Here is a 23101-nt window from a genome sequence, read left to right as displayed (position 1 = left end):
GATGAAAAGTAGTACTCTGTGTCAAAAAAAAAGTGTCGCACAACACCAAATGTTGTCGAGGATACATAGCAACAGAATCTTTATACACTGCTGGTGTGTGTGTAAGTGATCACAGCCACGCTGTGAGTGGTTGCCAAAAAATGAGAAGAACCCAAGTGTCCTTCAAAAGAAGAATGAGTAAGGTATAATATATTCATCATGGATATTATATAGCCATTAAAATGAACAAACTGCACCTATATGCAGGAACATGGGTATAACCCAAACAACACTGGAAAGAAAGAAGCCAGTCCCAAATGATTAAGCTAAGTACGATTCTTTTTCTATAAAGTTGTAGGCGATATCAAATTAAATTGTTTAGGAAAGCATACACAGGTAAGGAGATGATTATCAAAAAGTTCTCAGGACCCTGACTGGTGTGGCTCAGTGGACTGAGCTCGGGCTGGGAACCAAAGGGTCAGCGGTTTGATTCCCAATCAGGGCACGTGCCTGGGTTGCAGGCCAGGTCCCCAGTAGGAGGCATGGGAGAGGCAACCGTATCTTGGTATTTCTCTCCCTCTCTTTCTCCCTCCCATTGTCCCCTCTAGAAGTAAATAAAATCTTTAAAACACTTTTTTTTTAAAGCCATATTTTAAAAAGTTCTCAGGAATGGTAGTTCATGGGGTACGAAGGTGGTGTGGAGGGGTAAATATAAGGCTGCTGAGAAGCAGACCAAATTTCTTAACCAGAGTGGTGATTATATGTAATTTTTAAAAAGACTTTATTTAATTATTTTTAGAGGGAGGGAGCAAGAGAGAAACACTGATTTGGTGTTCCACTTATTTATACATCCATTGGTTGATTCTTGTATGTGCCCTGACTGGGGATCAAACCTGCAACCTTAGTGTATGGGATGATGCTCCAACCAACTGGGCTGTCCAGCCAAGGATGGAAAACAGGATTCCCAAAAATGAGATTGCAGAGAGTGTGCAGGTACAATTATTGAGGACAGGTCTACAATGTGTCCACAGAATGGGTAACTGAGATAAGGAAGAAGACAAAATATTTATAGGAGAGGAAGTCAAGAAATTAAGAAGTCAGAGTTTTGAAAAAAATTATCTGAAGGCACACTGATATCTACCAAGAATTACAAGAACAAAATTTAAATGTCAATGTCAGGATCTAGGTGCTAAAAACAGGAAAATATGAGGAAGAATGCAGTAAGGGGCTGGTAGCAATGGCCTTGGTTCCCTCGCCGTATAGCCAACAGAAAGAACAGCTATCTTGTCCAAGTCATGCAGCCAGAAATGCAACGACTTGAATGAAAACAGCAACAGTCTGGTTCTATTTTACCAACACACCAGCGTTCCTAAACTTTTAAGAACGGCATTTAAAACCCTGTGGAGATCGCAGATGATATGACAGATACAAAATCTTTTCCTAAATATTGTTATATGTATTGGGTGCATAGGTTCAAGGTCATAACTAGCTGCACATTTGTAAGTAACTAATGTTAACCCACACGTTTAAGCCATCAGTTTGGTTATAACATGTGTTTTGTAAGAATGTGTGATACTCAAGAGTAAATTGTATCTTCAGATAACTCTGAAGTCAGTGTTGGTGTAGTTATATTTTTTTTGCGAACTTTGAAGTCAGTGTTCTGTTTTCTTCTTTCATTTACTGTTGAAAATGGCTGGAAAAATATATCGATTCGGTAATCCAAGAAATTTTTAAGCAATATTCATGTTCCCAGTATTTAAAAAGAAAAACTTTTGCCCTGGCTAGTATGGCTCAGTGGATTGAGCACCAGCCCGGGAACCAAAGGGTTTGATTCCCAGTCAGGGCACATGCCTGGGTTGCGGGCCAGGTCCCCAGTGGGGGTGTGTGAGTGGCAACCATACATTGACATTTCTCTCACATTCTCTCTCTCTTCCCTTCTGTCTATGAATAAATAAATAAATCTCTTGAAAAAAGAAGAACTTTTATTCTTTATGCTTTTATATTCTTTAGTACTTCTAGATTATAACAGAAAATTTAAAAAATGTATTATGTAAATATAATAAAGGCAAGTTTACAAGTATTTTTAATTTTTTTCATATTTCAGCACATACTAGTAATGCAAGTATCTCCTGGACACATGTAACCTATGCTGTAATTTTGCTGACTGAGACCGCCATAAAAAAATTCTAAGCCAGCCCTGGCTGGTGTGGCTCAGTGGATTGAGCACGGACCGCAAACCAAGGGGTTGCTGGTTCGGTTCCCGATCAGGGCACATGCCTGGGCTGCAGGCCAGGTCCCCTGGTGGGAGCCATGTGAGAGGCAACCACACATTGATGTTTCTCTCTCTCTCTCTCTCTTTCTCCCTCCCTTCCCCTCTCTGAAAGTAAATAAATAAAATCTTTTTAAAAAAATCTAAGCCACACCACAGTAGATATACTTTTTATGTCTAGTGAAAGAAAAAATACAAAACCAGAAGTGCTACTATGAATTCAGTGATTGGAACAAATTTTTCATTAGACATTTAAATTTTTTATTCAATCATTCATTCCACAGCCAGTGCTTAATGTCAACTGGCCATGCCATCCCATTCCAAAACTTCTTCACTGCTCTGTGAATTCCCTCTTGAAGAAAATGGTGTTCATTCCACAAATATTTCTTGAGCACTGGCTTATAATAATGATCTGGAGGACTCCTTACCCCTAAGGAGTTCACAGTGTAATGCAGTGATTCTCAAATGTTTTTTTCTTTCTTTTTTTTAAAGATTTTATTTTACTTCTTTTTAGAGAGACGAGAAGGGATGGGGAGACAGGAAGGAACGTCAGTGTGAGGTTGCTTCTCACATGCCCCCTACTGGGACCTGTCCCACAGTTCACTGAGCCACAACAGCCAGGGCTGATTCTCAAACTTTTTTTAACTTCAGGGCCATTTTACCCTCTTGAACACTGAGTTACCAAAGAGCTTCATTTTGTGGATAATATCTATCAATAGTAAACATATTAGAAATTGAAGCAAAAAGATTTCATATAATATACGAAAAAAAATTGCCACTAGCCATCAGAGTGATGATGCCATCATATGTTAAATGCAGCCTCTTGAAAACTGTACAGTCATGAAAGAGTGAAAAAGACCAAACAAATGACTCAGCATTACTACGAAACAGTTTTGATCTTGTGAACTCCGTGAAGTCTTTAGACCCACTGGAATGCTGTTGTCTAAATAAATAGATTGGGCCAGTACACTATTTTTATCATATAAAAATTATTAGAACATCAACGTGGCAGATGGGGTGGGCCCCCGATAACCAGTGTTAAACATCCCACCTTCTAGTACAACACGAGGTGAAGGTGGGTGGGAGGAAATTTTGTGGCCTAAAGAGAGTGAGTACATTCACGTTGGAGTCCACTGTATTCAAGGCAATGAGTCGGGCATCTTAATCTGTGTACAGCCAACAAAGTGGGGGAATAGCCCTCAGGACAGAGATAAACTAAGCACTCAAGGCCTAAAGCTAGTAAGTAGTAGAGCTGACAGGAACCCAAGTCACACTGACCCCAAAGCCTAGGCTCCTTCCGCTGAAATCTGAGTTCAAACAAACTAATACAAATGAAAAATAGTCCTAAATTTTCCAATATATTTTTCTCTTCCTTTATATTTTTGTTTTCTGTTTCTTGGTTATGTAACACTTCTAAGCACAGTGGTTACATTTCCTCCTAGTTTATGGCTTATCTTTTCTCTTAGACCAGGGTTCTCAAAGTATGGTCCCTACATCTATGCAGCAGTGAAATCTGGCCAACACAGCCAAATGAATTCATTACTAATAAGAATAAATAATAGCCTGGCTGGTGCAACTCAGTGGATTGAGCACGGGCCTCTGCAGCAAAGGGTCTCTAGTTCAACTCCCAGTCAGGGCACATGCCTGGGTTCAGGCCAGTTCCCAGCAGGGGACGAAGCAACCATACATTGATATTTCTCAACCTCTCTCCTTCCCTTCCCCTCTAAAGATAAATAAATGAATGAATGAACGAACAAATGAATGAATAATAGCACCGGCCAAGACAGAGGCATAGGTGAAAACACTGTACTTCCTCACACAACGAAGTTTAAGGACAACTAAGATTTAGAAACAAAAACACAACCAGAAGAAACAGAAAACTGAACTCTACCAAAGTCCGACAACAACGAACCATTCATCTAAACCAGTAAGAGGGATGGAGTCGGTGGCTGGCGGAGAGGGGTCCCGGCAGAAAAAGGTGGTGGTTGGCGACCCGGGTGCAGGGACAAAACCAGCAAACCCAGTAAGGTGCGCAAGGCAGTTGGCTGACTGTGGACACACACTGGCGCATAGATAAACCAGGCAAAAATGGGCAGTGAAACAGATTGTGCAACCCAGGGCCCCAGCAAGGGGAAATAAAGCCTTGAGACACCGACTGAAGAAACTTGCAGGGACTGAGATGCCTGGAGAGACTCCCAGACTCACAGGAGAGTTCGTTGAAGAGACCCACAGGGTCCTAGAACCCACCCACCTGGGAACTAGCACCAGAAGGGCCCAATTTGCTTGAGGCAAGCAGCAGAGAGGACTGAAATCCAAGAGACAGCAGAGCAAGCACCATTATTCCCTCTCTGACCCTGCCCCCACGTACAGCGTCACAACCCAGCCACTGAGCTGCCCCACTCTGGTGAACACATAAGGCTCTGCCTTCATATCTAACAGGAGCAAACAGACCAAAACATTATGGCTCAAACAGAACAACAGATCAAAGCCACAAAGCCAATACTTCTAAGTGACCAAGAGATAGCCAACCTATCAGATGCACAGTTCAAAACACTGGTGATTGGGATGCTCACAAAACTGGCCTATTTTGGTTGCAAATTAGATGAAAAAAATGAAGGCTACACTATGTGAAATGAAGGAAAATACACAGGGAACCAACAGTGATGGAAAGAAAACTGGGACTCAAATCAATGGAGTGGACCAGAAGGTAGAAAGAAATAACCAAACAGAAGAGAATGAAGAAACAAGAATTCAAAAAAAATAAGAGGCTTAGGAACCTCCGCCAGGACATTTTTACACATTCCAACATCCGAATTATAGGGGTACCAGATGGGGAAGAGAAACAGCAACAAGTGGAAAACTTATTTGAACAAATAATAGAGGATAACTTCCCCAATCTGGCAAAGGAAATAGACTTCCAGGAAGTCCAGGAAGCTCAGAGAGTCCCAAAGAAAGTAGACCCAAAGAAGAACACACCAAGGCACATCATAATTACATTAGCCAAGATTAAAACAAAGGAGAAAATTCTAGAAGCAGCAAGAGATAAGGGAACAGTCACCTACAAAGGAGTTCCCATCCGACTGTCAGCTGATTTCTCAAAAGACACCTTACAGGCAAGAAAGGGCTGGAAAGAAATATTCCAAGTCATGAAAGGCAAGGACCTACAACCAAGATTGCTCTAACCAGCAAAGCTCTCATTTAGAATGGAAGGGCAGATAAAGTGCTTCTCAGATAAGGACAAGGAGTCAAATTCAAGGAGTTCATCATCACCAAGCCCTTATTATATGAAATGTTAAAGGGACTTATCTAAGAAAAAGAAGATAAAAAAGATGAACAGTGAAAGAACAGAAAACTCAGTTATTAACAATCAAACCTAAAACGAAAGCAAACTAAGTGGACAGCTAGATCAGGAGCAGAGCCACAGAAATGGAGATGACATGGAGGGTTAGCAACAGGGGAGTGGGAAGAGGAGAAGGGGGGAGAAAGTATAGAGAATAAGTAGCATAGACGGTAGGGAGAAAATAGACAGGGGGAGGGCAAGAGTAGTGTGGGAAATGTAGAAGCTAAAGAACTTATGACACATGGACATGAACTAAAGGGGGGAAATGTGGGGGGAGGGGGAATGTGGGGGGAGAGGATGCGGAGGGAAATGAAGGAGGGAAAACTGTAATGGCATAATTAATAAAATATATTTTAAAAAGAATAAATAATAGCAAGATGATGTCATAGATGGGACATAAGAGCAGAAAGTCAAAAAGAAAAGCAGTAAACTTCCTTATATGAGACTTGGATTAACAATTTTTTTAACTGGGGTATAACTTGATAGACAACGCTGTATTAAATTCAGGCATACAACATAATTCAATATTTGTACATACTGTGAAATGATCACCACACTAAGTGTAGTCAACATCAAATTAACAATTATTAAGTTCCCACAGTTCTAACAAGAGATGCATTCCATGACCATCTCTATGTCATCATGTCCAACATCAATAAAAAACTTCTACACTCACCTTCTTTATCAGTAACTGACCAAGAGTATTTCTGAAAAGGCTTGCTAGATGGGAGGGGGTCCATCTCCAGCACTTTATAAATCTGGCCAAAGGCTGACAGTCTTAGTGCATGCTGAAGAACAAAAGATAACATTTATTCAAATTTCAACGGCCACTTATAAAGCCCTTAGAACACCTATGTAAAAAGACTATCCATTAAATGCTAATGTTATGATGGAAAAGTCCCTAACAACAAGAAAAAAGTATTTAAATAGAACAATTCAGAAAATAAAGTGATGATATCCCTGTAATACAGGGGTGTCCAACCTTTTGGCGTCTCTGGGCTATACTGGACAAAGAGTTGTCTGGGGCCACACATTAAATATACAAACACTAAGGAAAACAGATGAGAAAAAAAAAACACCTGTGCATAATATTCATGATATTTGCCACCACAAATAAGCAAAAAAAAAAATCCTCACATAATATCCCTAATTATGCAGCAGTCCTCTCAATAATCTTTTAAAATCGTTGAGCAGGTCCAAGTTTGTGATCACTAACACAGAAAATATACATATCTAAGTAATAAAACATCATTGATTTTTTAAATATTTTTTTTATTATAAAAGAAAAAGAGGGCAACATAAAACCAGTGGGATGTTTGACATTGTATTTGAGAAACTAGTACACCAATATCTGTTTTGATAGAAGTAGATGCAATTCTCAGTAAATTTTCAAGGTGCTTGTCAGATATTTTGGTTATTTTACTCTTAATGTATTTCATTCTTGAAATTAATTGCTCGCAGACGTAGGTGCTGCCGAATAGCAATGACAGGAACAAGGAGTGACTGTGAACCAAGGGACATTTGTCTCTGGGAAGACAGGACCCATAAAAGTCCAGTAAAGAGATACAATCAAATTTTAAGTTGAATGTCAGACTGTAGCTCTATACATTCCATTTGAAAATTGGCAGGTAACATATTTATGTCGACTGAAAATGTAGTCACAAATATAGCAAAATATTATTTTCCCAGAAATCTTGAAATCTGATTTTAAATTATTGTATCAAATCAAAAAGCAAGTCTACATATGTTTTGCTGTTCACAGGAATGTGTTTAGCCAACGTGTCGAAATATGTAAAATTGTTTGCCTTAGTTTGAGCTTGCCATAATTTCAATTTTACGGTTGGAAACATGATATTGATAAGTCGGTTTTCACCTTCAAGATGCATTTTTAACTCATTTAAATGAGCAGTTAAATCCGCTAAAAAGCTAAATCTGTAAGGCAGTTTTCATCATCAAGTTCTGGTAAAAATTTGTTTTTTGATACCATCAATGACTTGATAACATGCCACAAATCATTAAAAAAAAAATCTTTCTAACATTTGGCCTTGACTTAACCACCTTACTTCTGAAAAGTAAATGATGTCACTATAGCCAGTGTCAGTACTTTTAAGGAATTCCTGGAATTGGCAATGATTCAGTCCCTTGGCTCTTATGAAATTCACAGTCTAGATGATGAGTTGCATGACGTCATCTACTTTTAAAGCTTTTGTGCATCAATTTCCTTGAAGTGCTGTGCAATGACGCTTCATCAAAGGTGAGTTTTGGGCAGCATCTGCAGCATCTCCTATTAATTTTACAAGCCCTCTCTTTTCCCTGCCATCTCCAGTCACCATCAGTAACTATACCAGACATGTTGACAATGGACAAAGAAAATGATTTTAACATATTTTTTACTGCTTCATATAAAACTCATGATTTAGTTGCGTCTTTTAATGGCACTAAAGAAGCCATTTCTTCAGTGACATTATGTTTGTCATCAATACCTCTAACAAAAATGGCAAGTTGAAAGCTGTACCTATAGCACCAGTGCTATCCTCCATTGCCAAAGCATAAAATTTAAAATTAGCAGCTTTATTCTGTAAACTTCTTTTGAAAGATTTTCCAGTTTCTTTAATTTGCCTGGCTACAGTCTGGTGACACAAAGTGATCTGAAAAATATCCCTCTTTTTTCAGGGCAAATTGCATCTGCCAAGCTTTCTATACATTGCTTAAAAAACCTACCCTCAGTGAATGGCTTTATTCCCAGTCAGGACACATGCCTGGGTTGTGGGCCAGGCCTCCAGTAGAGGGTGCATGAGAGGCAACCACACATTGATGTTTCCCTATCTTTCTTTCTCCCTTCCCTACTCTGTAAAAATAAATATTTTAAAAAAATATATGCTACAACACAACTAGCTTTTACAATGGAAAATCTACCCAAGTTTAACTTTGGAAAAAAAATTTGTTGAGACTTTGTTTCAGTTCTGCTATTTTGTCCTTACAACACAATCCTTCATATACATTGAATGTGGCGGCGTGTTTTTTGCATGTAATGCCTTTTCAAAATATAGTCTTTGAGAACTTGCACAAACTCCCTACAAATTACGTAGAGGGCCTTAGTATTTGCCTCGACAAAGAAAGTAGTCTCCTGTCTACTTTTCATCAAACAATCTCCTTCATCCATAATTTTTCTTTTGGGGGGTTCTTTTACCTTTTGAGACATTGTAGAAGCCATGTTGGGATTAAAAAGTAATAATAGGATAGTGGACTCTATTTACTTTTATTATGAAAATCAACTGACAGGAAAACAGAAAGCAGGGTTTGTGCCCATCCACAGCCCTCTCGGCTACTGATACAAGGCAAGGCAGAGGGCCAATTGTAAAGCATGACAAGTGATGCAGGAGACACTGCCGAGGTGTGGAAGTACCTTTAATAATCAAGTAAGAATGGTTACCTGACTTCTAATTAACATTAAACACCTAACGTTGCAATGGCAGGTTGAGACAGTATTGATAATCACTGCCTCGCTACGTCACCACGAGCACACATCACATCTGATGGTGTCAAAGCCACTGTCTGCACTTGGAAGATAACTCACTGGAAGCCACACATCACTGTAGAATGGAAGGCACACATGGGTACAAATAGCAAGAGCATATGTACATTTTTTTCCATGACACTGAGACATTTAATCACACACACACAAAAAAACAACCCTCAAATGTTTTAGGTAAATTTACGATTTTGTGTTGGGCCGCATTCACAGCCCTTGTGGGCCTCATGCAGCCCATAGGCCGCGGGTTGGACACCCCTGCTCTCGTACGTCACAGCGACATGCCCCATCTTCTACCTGGGCACTGTGGGTAATCTCTTCTTTTTGCTGGACAGTCATATAGCTCAGAGCATCTGTTGGGTCTCGCTCACAAGGATCATGAAGGCCAGGACCCCCTTTTGCAAAGGCAAAAGAAAAACACAAATGTCATTTAGAACTGAGTTTAGAATTCAAAAATCTAACACAAAAGAGAGAGAAGAAAAAAAGAACAAAGAAGGGAAAAAAACTGAAAAACTACATCTGCTTAATTAAATAGAGTAAAAAGGACAATCCTCATTTTCAGTATGTTAGCACTTAAATGTCCTCATTTAACTGGAAGTCACTTCCATATCTAAGGCCAAAATTGGGTCTTACTCTCGGAGTTTAGAAACAGCATGATAAATCATCCCAAATCTATAAAGGGACTGCATATGGAAAATCAGACCACATTTAATTTTTGTAAATTAAACACCAGACCATAAACAGAGTGATCATTACATTTTAACCCAATATCTGCATTTTCAAATTCAGAGTCCTACGTAAAGCAAATTCATAAGCAGACATAATACCTTATTAGTACCATTTATGTTAGTATATATAAAATATAAATTACATTTATTGAAAAGAGTTTTATAGCATTATTCCAACATTCAAACATCTTCTTTCCTAAAATTCCAAGTAAAACAACTCCCACATATCACTTTCCTGTGTAGAGGACAAATTTAACACATATTTAGAAAAATAAACCAAAATGAGATTTTTCTGATTCTTCTGCCTCCAGAGTTTGAAACCCTTACCAGGAAGTAGTATTCCAGATGCCAAACACTCCATTACTCGTCTCAAGGCCTCCCCAGCGCCCAAAGGTCTATTACAAGTACCTATAGACTTTTCACATATAAGCTCTAGTGGCTAGAAGATATTAAATTACAAATTAGTACATGCATCAAGTGTTAAAAGGATTCCAGTTAAATGTGAGCTGACATTTCTATCTACAATGAAGGCCAAAAAGGTGAAAGTCAATTTATCATTTAAGGCTCAATTAACTTTTCCCCTCTGATGATCAACTTTTACCCCAATTAGTATTTCAAAATCAACTATTTTTCACAAAATATATTCAGAAGACATTTTGTTACAAAACTCTTATTTTCAGAACCCTGAAAACATCACTTAAGAAATTATGGTCATCTAACTGATATAACAAACATCTAACAAACCTTCATATACATTAGTAATAGCTAATAACTAATCAATGTCCAAACCCAGCCCACCTACCTCCCACATAATGTACGAAGCGTGCAGACCACAGTAAGACTCCACTGCAGAGAGCCTGCCCCAAATACTAAAGACTGCTATTAATTAAAAGTAATAATTGCTACATTAATTTAAAATGACCCTTTATAGCTTTGTTTGTTTTATAATGTTCTTAATTTTGGTCTTGAGTAGGTCAGGCACAGTAATTTCCAAATTAATTAAGTTTTGAAATATACATTTATAAACTACGCCCACAGGTCAAATGTACTGTTCATCTGACTTTAATTCCTAACAAATTTATCTGTAAGTGTCTGTACTCAAAGAGAAAGAAAAAGGAGATACGGGAGCCTTATACCAACGTATCATGTCATTTCTGTCTTCAATGGAAGCAGCATGGAGACAGAAATGCGCCAGTCAGGGAGGCTTTCCTGGGCAGTGGTGACTAGCGCAGAGCAAAGTGCCAAAGACATTCACTTCTAATAGGTATAGAAAATTTTTGTCAGAAAAAAAATTTCTCAGGTTCTGTGAGATGTATTATGATAAGGTAAAAGAGACAAGTTAAATAAATAAGAAAGAATTCATATTAAAAGATGCATAATTCTTCCAGAACAACAGGCAATGCATACCTTACTTAGCTAACTCAGAATATAGCCACTTCACAGTATTAAGTAAGTTCTATACTATAGCTTCAGAATTTGCTTTTAACTAAATTTAAGTACTTACCCATCCTTTTAATGGTGCCCATGTGGGGACTCTGTTGCACAAATCACGCAGAATGCGAAGGACAATTACACATGATTTTAATCCATTTGCCCTTGCCTACAACAAACAAAATGATTCCAGTATCCCTGTTGAAATCCATTCCACCCTTAAGCAACTGATCATGGATAGGCTCTTTAAAGTGAATACTAATTAGCCAGTCATTCATCAGTTGTCAAAAATTTTTTTTAATCAAGTTATTAAAAATTGTAAAATTACAGTTAAGAAAGGCAGGTTTTAAAGTAAAGGAAGCATATGATTAAAACTGCTTTTAGAGCCTCATGGCAACCTTATTCCAGGCAACTATCTATCTTAACATTTAACTTTTCTCATCCATGTCTGCACTTTATAAGCCACCATTTGAAATTCAGAGTACTAAGCCAAAAAGGATATGATAATTAAACATCAACTGTAACAGAAGTTATACTGGGCATTTAGCCTAAATTAACTCATTTATTCCTGTGATGACACTAAAGGTAGAGAGTACCCACATTTCATACTTTACCCAGAAACCATTAAGTGGCAGGTCTTCCAGATGAAACCTACACAAGGCTACAGTAACAGGAAGATAATAACGAAGAGCTAACCTGAAACCATTTGGCATGTCGGAGAGACGCCAAGGCGTTCAGACATTTCTGCCTGTCCAGTAAGTCCGGAGGGTCTTTCATCGCAACCTTTTCTAATGGGGAAATGAAACAGAGAGAGAGGGGCATAAAACTTGACCAAGGGGTTCCTGTCACATTACTGAATAATAAAAAAAAAAATTTTAAAAGAGCAGCATTTGAGCGAACCAATAAAAGTCCCAGATTTCATGATCTGGTTTTGTTGTGTTTTTTTAAATTACATGCACTGTGATTACTTAGATGAAAAGTCCTTAGTCCTTAGAGACACTCTGTACACGAGTCCGACAGGAACACAAAGGCATTCCTCGTTCAGTAAACAAAGCAATGGCTGCTGCCACGTACAATCTGGGATCTTACTAAGCGTGTGTAGAACACCAAAGGGCACAAAACAGGCACATGGTACTTTTTTCTTTGGCAGGGTACGAAGAATGGGAAGCTGGGACCAATGCAATACTAACTATTTCTTTATAGAAGGAATCTTAATCACTAATCAGTCTTAAGGAAAACTGGGGCTGTTTTATGTAATCAGTTTGAGATCCACGAAGATTACATTGCATATGGAAATTTTCTTTTTTTACAACTAAATAAACTCATCCAACAAAATAACCATTAATAGAAACTTTAACCCATTGATGAAAACTGTTCAAGTGTCACCTTTGAGTTCCCTCATTATTTCTTTTCTAAACCAAAATACCAAACCTACAAAAGTGAAATATACTGAAGTACATTTCAAGTTTTATATTATGTCCCTTTTCTTTAAAGGCTGCAAAGAATATTACCCAATTACAGCTATTTGATTTGCCTTAACATTTTAAAGATGGATTAGATGGCCCAAAACAGAAAAATTCAAACATGTGATTATTGAAAAACATCCATGACACAGGGACGAGAACTTAGGGGGGTGGATATGGGAGGGGGGTGGATATGGGAGGGAGGTGGGGAGCAAGGGGCGGGGGAGGCTGGGATGGGAAAAATAGACAAAAAACTGTACTGAAAAACATCCATAATTGAGAAAATGTCACATGATGCTAAATCCAAGTTTAGAGAGCCAAATATATTCCCTCTAAGCTATTACAAAGTGGGTTTTTCAACATTTTGAAGGCTTGTTGCATTATTTAAATGTATAAGAAATATACAAATGTTTCTTAGGGAGTAATTCTTTGTCTAATCCAATTAAGTCAGATTCACCCTTCTCTTTTAAGAAACTCTTAGATGCAGGAAAGTCCACCAACACTTCCTACTAGTATAATCATGCTTCAGATTGGTTGTATGTTTGTGTGGCCAACTGATACAATGTAAGTATTTTTAAGTAAGAGACAGATGATACTTTTTGGTTTCCTGATTTACTACAAGATTCTCTTATGACAAATTTACTATATATTACAAGTAGTAGCCTGCCATTAACTAAAACTGAAGGCATAATGTCCAACAGAAAACAAATCTATTAGAGGAAAAACTGGGGTTCTCTTTATAGGCTGCAACACTGTAAAGGCTGAAGAGCTACACACTTACTTTCTGACCACGTGAGTTCTACATCAGACATTCACATTGTTTCACATTAATCTCTGCCAAAAATTCACAACACAGGGTCTCATTTTACTACCCTTTTACTGACAATATGGGAAGCCTCAAAAAGAAGGATTAATGTGGGTTTTCTTGTAATCATAAACAAATATACTATGGATATTCACTTCATAGGTGATCTAGTTCCTAGACTTGCTCAATTCTGTCTTTATATGGCACAAAACGTACAACTAACTCATTTTAATGCTGTTATATCAGAATGTGTAACTGTGATCAATGCAAGCACCTGTGTAAAGCTCACATTCCAGATCAAACAAACGGCTATAAATAATTACTAGAATCTCTTAAAAGTTAGACATGACAAAGGTTGACTGACTGCTAAGTAGTGTAAATCCCAAGAAAAGGTATGAACTGTACTTAATTTTCAAGATCTCAGTCTTTAAGTTAAGAATAAGATAAGCTTAGTTTTATTCTATCATCTTATCAAGTAATGTTGGGAAGAAAGGAGTGAAGCAGAAGAAATTTGAATAGGAAAAGATAGGGCAAACCAAAACTCTTTTTTGAGATTTCTGGTACTTTTGTCCAATGGTCAAAAATTACAAAAATAACATCTCATGCTCACTGCAACACAGATATTTTTAAAGAGGGACAATAACAAAAATATTCACATAAATTCTTTCATCCCCAAAGTCCCATTATAACCACAAACTCTTATTTAAAAAACAACCGAGGTATCAGCTTGCTACAGACAGTTAACGTTTGGAGGTAGTAGCTGCTCCTAAAAACAGATGGAGGACAGGCAGTGAACAAGACCTGCACCAGATTCTCTATCACATCACCATGTTTCTTCATGCTCTGACAGTCAAACGTCGAAAGATCCAAAATGTTTCCATATTCACGAGATCAGACACAGTAGAGAAAATATAATAATTCATCTCATTTTATCTTCCTCAAAGTTTCTTACTTTAAAACAATGTAAATTCATACGGAACTACAGTACTACTTGTAAGTCCTGCTTCTCTATTTCCTTTATATATTAATAATATACAGTTTTATATATTTTTTTTTAAAAGATTTTATTTGTTTGTTTTAGACGGAGGAGAAGGGAGGAAGAGAGGGAGAGAAACATCAGTGCATGCATGATTGCTGCTTGCACACTCCCTGCTATGGACCTGACTTGGCCCACAACCCAGGCAGGCATGTGCTCTGACTAGGAATCGAACCAACAACCCTTTTGTTCGCGGGCCAGTGCTCAGTCCACTCAGCCGGACCAGCCAGGGCCAGTTTTAAATATTTTCATTAAGAAAAATTACTAAATGTGGCAATCACAGAAATGCTGCCGGAAAAACCCTGCTACTTTCCATAGCAGAAACTCAAGTTTAACATTTTTGTATGAACTTTCAATGTAGCTGTTTCAATTTTGTGTGGGAGCAAAGCTTTTCTGATAAAAGGCATCTTGGAGTCTTTAAATTAGAAACAATAGAATTGTGAGACATTTAATTTTTTTCCTACAGTGACCAGTAAAACAGATAAATAGTATGGGGGATGGGCTTAAGGAATGACAACAAAGCCAAAAAGCAAAGAAAAACAGCTTTTAAAAAGTTATTGCTCAGTAACTGGCATCAGGGCATGAAAACACATAAAACATTCTGGATAACAGAAGCACTGGAATTATGCCTAACTATCTGGTTAGAGGTTAGATCAGTGACCAGAAACACACCGTACTACAGGAAATGTTGGTCAGTTTCTCTCAATTTACTCCATGAAAGCTAACTGTCTTCCCATTAACAAAAACATTAGCCTGGACGTGGGGCAGAGAAAAGCCAGAACATGACTGTTAAACAGGAGTTGTATGTCTGGAACCTGGGCTGTTCAAAGGTAAAATAATGAGCTGGGTTATCACCAAGGCTTCCTTGAAAATATGGATGAAACTGAGTACATGCTGATAGAATTTTCTAATTAGCCTGAAGATATCCCAGCAGCCCCTTCTTTCAATTCCTTGAGGCTTTGTGGAGAGCAGACATTATTCTCCAAGCCACGGTCTACATAAAACATCAGGCCACAATAATCTGTACAGGTAAATAATGTAGTATTAAAGTAGATCAGAGAGAGCTCTGTTCTCCTGATTTATGGTAGAAATGTCACTCGGTGTGACTTTTTTTCAATGCCTCAGAGTAGAGAGTTAGCCACTGAAATGACAATGACTAATGGTTTTGCACTGATAAGCACGGGTCTAGCAGCTGGGGAAGGCAGGAAAATAAAACCTGCAGCATTGTTATAATCCCAGTTGTGAGACTCTAATGCCTTCACCTAGCAGGACTCACACCAGTGAACTTCTGTCGAGATGCGTCATAAGTCTGCACTGGTACCAACACGTGTAAAGGGACTCTTGGGCAGTTTCTCTGTGAGCCCCCCAAGGTCTCCCCCAATACTCCCCCCAAGGACAGAGGTTTGTCTTAGCCTCAGCCTGTACAAGAGTGTCTGTAGTTTCCCTATCCACCTGGTTTCAAATTGCACTGTAAATATAACAAACAGCTGATTAATCACCCTCACAGCAAACACACTTCTGGCTTAAAATCACAAGCACCAAAAGAAGCTGTGATTGTGTGACACTCAGAAAAACTAAATCAGGGAAGACATTCCTAACACTCATCCTAGACACTAATGGGAGAGTGGGCAGCACTCCGGACTCACAGAAGCTGTAAGTGTACAAAGTGATACATTCCTCATTCATAAAACAGGACAACTGCCTACCTCAGATGGCTGTTGTGAGGGTTAAAGTGAGTCATATAGGAAAAAGTGATTATAAAATAGTTATTTTATACCTTAACAAAGTTTGAACTCTGCAATGCCTATGGTTAATGCTTCTTACATACTGGACAGTCCTATTTAATCAAACAATATGCTAACTACAATTTTTTTTTTATTGCCTACTATGTGTTAGGTAGCATTCCGGGTGGATACATACATAAAACAGTCCATTTTGTTAGGGGAAAAGGATAAGGTACCTGCCCCCGATGAATCATAAGCTACATAAATAAACCAGCCCATTATGAGCACTGCAGCAAGTACAGAATACTGATCCCAATACTGCACTTCATGGGGCTTTAGGTTCAGGTCTTCAGACCTACCCTGTACACACCACTCTCATTATGAGTTTGAGGAAGGGTTAGTAGGTAAGTTTGCACTGTGAATCTTTTTTGTAAGCTAACACTATTTATTGAGCAATGAGCTTGTGCTGGGTATTGTAACAGGTCACATTACGTCAACTCTCTCATTTAACCTCAAACGACTTTCTCAAGTATTTATTATTCACATTTTTAAATGAAGAAACTGTCCAAAGTTACACAGTAATAGCAACTAATGGAATTAAGAATCAAACCCCTGACTGCCAGGCACCGAAGTCTGTGCTTTGCCCCCCACACCTTCTGTAGCAGGAAGCATGTTATCCCACAGGACCTTCAGGTGGAGGGTTAGGATATGGAAATACAACTGACAGCGCAAGGGGATCTGACCTGTGAAATACTAAACACCATGACAGAGATTCACTGTGCGCTCTGGCCCCTGACAATGTGAACAGTCTGCAGGGCAGCCCTGAGGAGACTGGGAGAGCCTCCCCCGTCCCTGTTCTCCACTTCTCTCTGCTTTCAACCACACCTTTTTTGAAAAATTCACCCAAACGTGTGGCAAGTGAAAATGGGAAAGAGAAGGAGGTGATATACATACATAAAACAGTCCATTTTGTGGGACGAGAGAAGTTGAGATTCTACAGAAAATACTGTGAAAAAAGTTATGATGTATTTTTTTAACTTTGAGAAAGAACACGAGTGGAGATTTTTTTTAAGGGGATATCTCTCACTTGTAAAAATTCCTGTTACCCTAATAATCTTGTGCTTTCACCTCGTGCAGCTGAGAACTACGTCAAGAGGGAGAGATCTGTCCAGCATGCGGAATCAAGTCCCACAGAATGAAGTGTACAGTCCGGGGCTCGAGGGCTCAGTTATGCCGGATCCTCAAATTTGCCCAGGAGTACACAAAACTGCTAGCACACAGGAAACAAAACAAAACAGTTTCTGACAAAGCCCAAATTAGACAAAATGAGCAACTCAGAAGAGAGAACAAATGAGTCAAAAGTGCTGGGAGATTGAGGACAATAGCAAAGCACACCTCTGGGCCATTTGAGAGAACAAAAAGTAACATGTATAAGACACTAGAGCCACGATGACTCTTGCACCTTGCCTGTCCCACACAACGGTACCACCAGCCGGTGAGATTCAGCTCATAAAGAGGTCTTGGGAGCTTGAATAACTTTACCACAAATTCCATCCTATAACTAAACTGGTCTTCTAGTAAGGATATAATACACTAAGAATCTGTTTTCAGTTTCTCTAAACAAAATTAAAGTAATAAAAGCAACAGACTAAGCTTAAGGGTATCTCACTGCAAACAATGACAAAATCCCATATAAGTACACAAAACCCTAAGAAAAAAAGCTTGACATTCTCTTAATTCTTTCAAAGGCATAATGGAAGGGATGCCTACAGCTACAAGCAAACATATAATTATAATGTAATCTTTGGCAATTTTGGCCTTTTTCTCATCTCTCTATACTCAAATAATTTTTAACAATACCTATAATTATAACTCTACTTAGAAATTGTTAGTTTTACACTAGGTGGTTCAAGTAGAACACAGCTTACCAGAATTAAAAGAATTATCTTGATACTTCAGAAATCACTTTATAGTTCTACAGTTAATGATGAACTGAAAAGCTGTTAAAGAAATTAAGCCATTTAAGATCCGTTCTTCAGAGATGTTAGAGATACTATATATAGCAAATAAAAAGTAAATAAACCCATGCATAAACCCAATTATAGACTGGATGCACTTTAATTTTAAACTGTAACTCATAAGTGTATCTAGTTTATGTTGTTAGGTTTGGTATAGCTAACCTGAGTTACCTCAAAAGCTTTTTTAAAAGGAGTCTATTACATGTCTGCCAAAATTCAAAGTTCTTATGTTACTGGTAAATGTCTTTTTCTACCTTTACCGTCAACTTGAAATAAATTAAGAAACTGACCAATATTTCTTACTGCATTGGTATTTCAGGTAGGGGAGTAAGCAGGGCTTGTTAAATGTCTAGTGATGAAAAGTCGCAACAGGGAGTCCCCACTGGCCAGAGAGACTGCCCCGCCTCTAAAGTGTCATGACAGAGAGGGGCTGGCTGGTCAACAGCCTGACACAAGACAAGCATCACACAGCAAGTTTCTAAGGACAAAACTGAAAGGCAGAAACAAGCTAACACGACAGGATGAAAACCTCAGAAAAAGAAGCTCAGCTCCATCATCACTTCTCAAAACTGACCAGGTGTCTCACTCTACTGTTACAAGGATGACACTGCCACACAGAAATTCTTCTTCACTTCAGACGTGAATTTAAGGCATGATTCCCACATATGCCATATTCAAAATGTTAACAGGATCCCAAAACTGCTAGAAAAATAATTCACTAGAGATTATTTATTTTAAAAATTCAATCCCGCAATTTAGATCTCTTATACTATAAAACATATTTACACACAGGCAATTAAGCTAAGGATAAATCTTATAAGGTTATACATCATTATGAGTCAAGAGCAATGTACAAATGAGTAATTTGAATACTAACTGAATAAATCCAAAAATACTGTTTTGGTCCACATTTAATCCTAAAATCACACCTAATAGCCAAACTATATAGAATAGGTTGAATGATGCCAATAACAATGTAATATGAGACAAACTAAAACAGAACACCAAAATAGTATAAAAGTTAGAGTTAAGCCCGGCATAAGCACAGGTTTTTGAATTAGCATATTTTATATCTCAAATATATACATTTTTTCAAAATACAGTGATTTATGTAGTGCAAAGCTGTTTAAAATGCTGTAGTAACTTCTGAAGTACATCTGTAAATGGCATAAGATAAATGGAGACAGTTACTTAAGAAATCTATACAGCAGTTACCACAGCACTCGAGACATTCTCCAGGAACAAAAACAAAACAAGTGTTCACGTGTATGTACCTCCATCCTTCTTCTCCAACTCGTCCCTGATTAGTGGGGATGTAAGGATCACCTTCAAAGTTAGCGTGGGCTCTTTTGTGTTCCGAATTATAATAGATGCCTCATCCACACACTGTTCCACTTCATATTTCTCCTCTGTGAGTTTCTGAAAGTCACCGAGATTTCAAAAACACCCAGTTAATTAGATCAAAATTTCAAAAAATGAATGACTGCTCCTTAGCTTTCAAGTGTTATAATTAGAAATGCTGTGCCAGGAGAGTAAATAAAGTCATTACCAGTTCTTTAGGGAGAACATTTCTTTCTCCTCCCAACTTATCAGCAGATCCTTTCTCCATCCCTCAAAAAGCAACCACGATGTCAACTCTCTGTACAATTATAAACACTATTTAAATTCATTCTTTCTAATATTTGAAAGTAAAATAGCAACAACATCATTATCTGACAAAAAGTAAATTACTGTTTGTTAAGTTATTACAGAGGACTATTATAGAAAAATAAATGGCTAGGAATGCTCTTTTAACCAATACTTTTGTTGACAGGACGGCCTAAAAAGGAACGCCCACTTACTGAGGACTTGTAAATTTAAGATTAAGTAGATTTTTACATAGAATTATGTACATTTCTAAAGAGAATCAAGTTAGGAATGAATAAAAAAGAATCTCTGCACAGTCACTCACCAGCAACAAAATTAGTATAAACAAGTAGTAACTTCACTTCTCTCACATGGTCTCAGTCATTACAGTAGGCCTGTCACTGTGGGACATGTCATCTGACACCCACAGGGACATGTACATTGCTTCCACATACAACTAGACACAATTTAAGGGCAAAGCTAGAATACACAGAAAAAGCACAAAACTGCTCACATTCATCCTGCTGCTATTAGAACATTAAAGTTGTCCATCAGAGAACAAACCAAGATAATTTTTCTTTATCCTCACCAGAGGATAAGTTTATTGATTAGAGAGAGAAAGGAAGGGGAGGGGAGAGGAACAGCGGGGAAGGGGGGGGGGAGAAAGAGAGAGGGAGATACCAATGTGAGAGAGAAAGCCATCAGCTGCCTCCTGTTCGAGGCCCAACCAGGGATCAAACCAACAGCTTAGGTATGGTACCCTGATTGGGGGATGGATCTTGCAACCTTTTGGTGTACAAGACAATGCTCCAACCAACTAACCACCTGGCCAGGGCACTAAATTTTTCAATGCATGCAGATCACTATAAGATACATCCAAAGTAATAAACATATGGTAAGAATTTTGAACTAAATAATTATAAGTGATTTCTGGTTTCAATCATCTATGTCCTTCCTTGCTCAAGGAAGTTCTAAAATTGCCCTAGAAAAGAATATGTACAGAAGGTCTGGTACAACTTCAATAAATTAAGGTACTTAGATAACTGAAAAGTTTTGCTGTGGTAAATTCTCAAAACCATTTTTTTCTATTTCTTTTTTTTAAATCCTCACCCAAGGATATTTTCATTAATTTGTAGAGAGAGAAGAAGGGGGGGGAGGGAGGGGGAGAGGGAGAGAGGGAGAGAGGGAGAGAGAGAGAGAGAGAGAGAGAGAGAGAGAGAGAATAACATTGATGTGAAAGAGAAATATACACCAGGCGCCTCCTGCACATGCCCCAGCTGGGGATGGAACCTGCAACCTAGGGATGTGCCCTGACCAGGAATTGAACCCACAACCTTTTTGGTATATAGGATGACACTCCAACCAAATGAGCCACCTGGCCAGGGCCAAAAAAATAAAGATTTTTAAACTTATAGGAAAATAAGATCATATTAGAGTTTGGTTTTCCATACAAACAGTAAGAAAACAAGGGGGAAGCAGAGAGTAAAAGTAGAAAATCGTCCTTAAAATAATTTTCTGGAAAATGATTAGTAATAATAATAACATATACGTGTACTTGTATGTATATATTTGGGCATACGTGTGTGTATACGTATACAATTTAATGAAATGGATCTACAATTAGATCCCCATTTTATTTGGACACATTTACCCAAGTACCTACAGTAATGGATCTAACAATAATACAAAGCAGCTGGTTTCAGTGTTGGTAACTTTATTCATTATATTTAACTGAAACGTTTCTCATCATTTCCCTTATTGATCTTAAGAGTTCAGGCCTCTTTTACTTTCTCCAAGAAGCCCTTCGAAGACCTAAAGCTATTTGTGTCTCATTTAGTCTTCTCTTGCCTAAAAAGGCCCAATGTCTTTATATTTGAACTGGTTTACACAGCAGGCACTCTCTCCTGCATCACTCCCTTGAACACTTGTTAGCTTGACAAGAGCATTTCAAAACTGTGGTGCCCAGAAATAAAGACCCTCACTCAGGAAGGGGGAAAAATGCAGAGTTCTCACAGTTGTGGTCTGCACAGAGAAAGCTCTATTTATGAAGACTTGGCCCGATCTCCTATAGCTTCAATACTCGAGAAATGTGACAGACTTCTCGAATAAGCATTTTGATGTATTACAGCACTGGTTGTCAACCCCTTTTCACTCTGACACATGAGGACTATGACCAGTCTCTTAAGAAAGAAGACTCATTCTTTGAACTTCTGGTCAAGATGAAGGCATAGGTAAACATACCTTACCTCCCCATACAACTACAACAAAAATTACAACAAGAGCCTTGGCTGATGTGGCTCAGTGGATTGAGCGCCAGCCTGCGAACCAAAAAGATCGTCAGTTCGATTCACTCAGGGCACATGCCTGGGTTGGGGCCCTGGTCCCTGGTTGGGAGCCTGTGAGAGGCAACCACACATTGATGTTTCTCTCCCTCTCTTTGTCCCTCCCCCCTCTCTAAAAGTAATAAATAAAATATTTTTTTTAATTACACTATACTACAAAACAAATATAATCCAGAATTGGCAGGAAATCAAGCTCTATAAAAGTCCGACAACAAAGGATTTAAAGAAGCCACATTCATCTAGACAGGAAGGAGGGGTGTGGTACAGAAACACTCGGAGAGGCATGGTGATAAGAAGTGGTACAGAGAGGCCTGGAGACATGCAGAGACGTGATATGGGTGATCCCACATCTACCTCTGGTGGATAAAAATCGGGAGGGATACCTCAGGAATGAGGAAGCCCAGCCCCAGACTAGACCACCCAGCTCAGGATTCCAGTACCCATAACTTTGGTTTGTAAAAACCAGTGGAAACTTCGGTGGAAGAAATGCCTCTTAAAGGGCCCACAACAGACGTAGGACTCACAAAGACTCACCTCCCTCTAGAATTCAGGACCATGGCAACAGTTGGAAGGGCACAAGTGGAACACAGGGAGAAACTGAAGTTGACTGCCAGCAGGGCAAGTACAGGAGACAGCTTCCTCTCAGGCAAAATTCTAGAAGCCAGGCAGCCACAATGTCCCCTCTCTGAGCCCCATGCAGAGCCAGAGAGTGGTGATATGGGTTGCCCCACCCTGGTGATTATCTAAGGCTCTGCCCCATACAACTTACAGGTCTGCTTTTCTACAATAGGCCACACTACTAAGACAG

General features: G+C 38.6%; 1 protein-coding gene across 3 annotated transcripts in view; it reads right to left on the bottom strand.

Moving 5' to 3' along the window:
* Positions 1-23101, bottom strand: part of STRBP (spermatid perinuclear RNA binding protein) — an 82348-nt gene that overhangs the window by 46001 nt on the left and 13246 nt on the right. For all 3 annotated transcript variants that reach the window (XM_053663742.1, XM_053663743.1, XM_053663741.1), the window contains exons 4-9: positions 19600-19744; positions 11976-12067; positions 11353-11448; positions 10176-10287; positions 9418-9515; positions 6265-6376 (exon numbers count right to left, since the gene is read on the bottom strand). In XM_053663742.1, coding sequence (XP_053519717.1) covers positions 6265-6376; positions 9418-9515; positions 10176-10287; positions 11353-11448; positions 11976-12067; positions 19600-19744 — 655 coding nt within the window. The remainder of the gene's footprint in view (positions 1-6264; positions 6377-9417; positions 9516-10175; positions 10288-11352; positions 11449-11975; positions 12068-19599; positions 19745-23101) is intronic.

Source organism: Artibeus jamaicensis, unplaced genomic scaffold (assembly GCF_021234435.1).
Source record: "Artibeus jamaicensis isolate MK-2021 breed Jamaican fruit bat unplaced genomic scaffold, CSHL_Jam_final contig_3275, whole genome shotgun sequence".
In the NCBI taxonomy this organism is placed as follows: Eukaryota; Metazoa; Chordata; class Mammalia; order Chiroptera; family Phyllostomidae; genus Artibeus; species Artibeus jamaicensis.
Note: the sequence above shows the minus strand (reverse complement) of the source record. Positions and strands in the feature narration are given on the sequence as shown.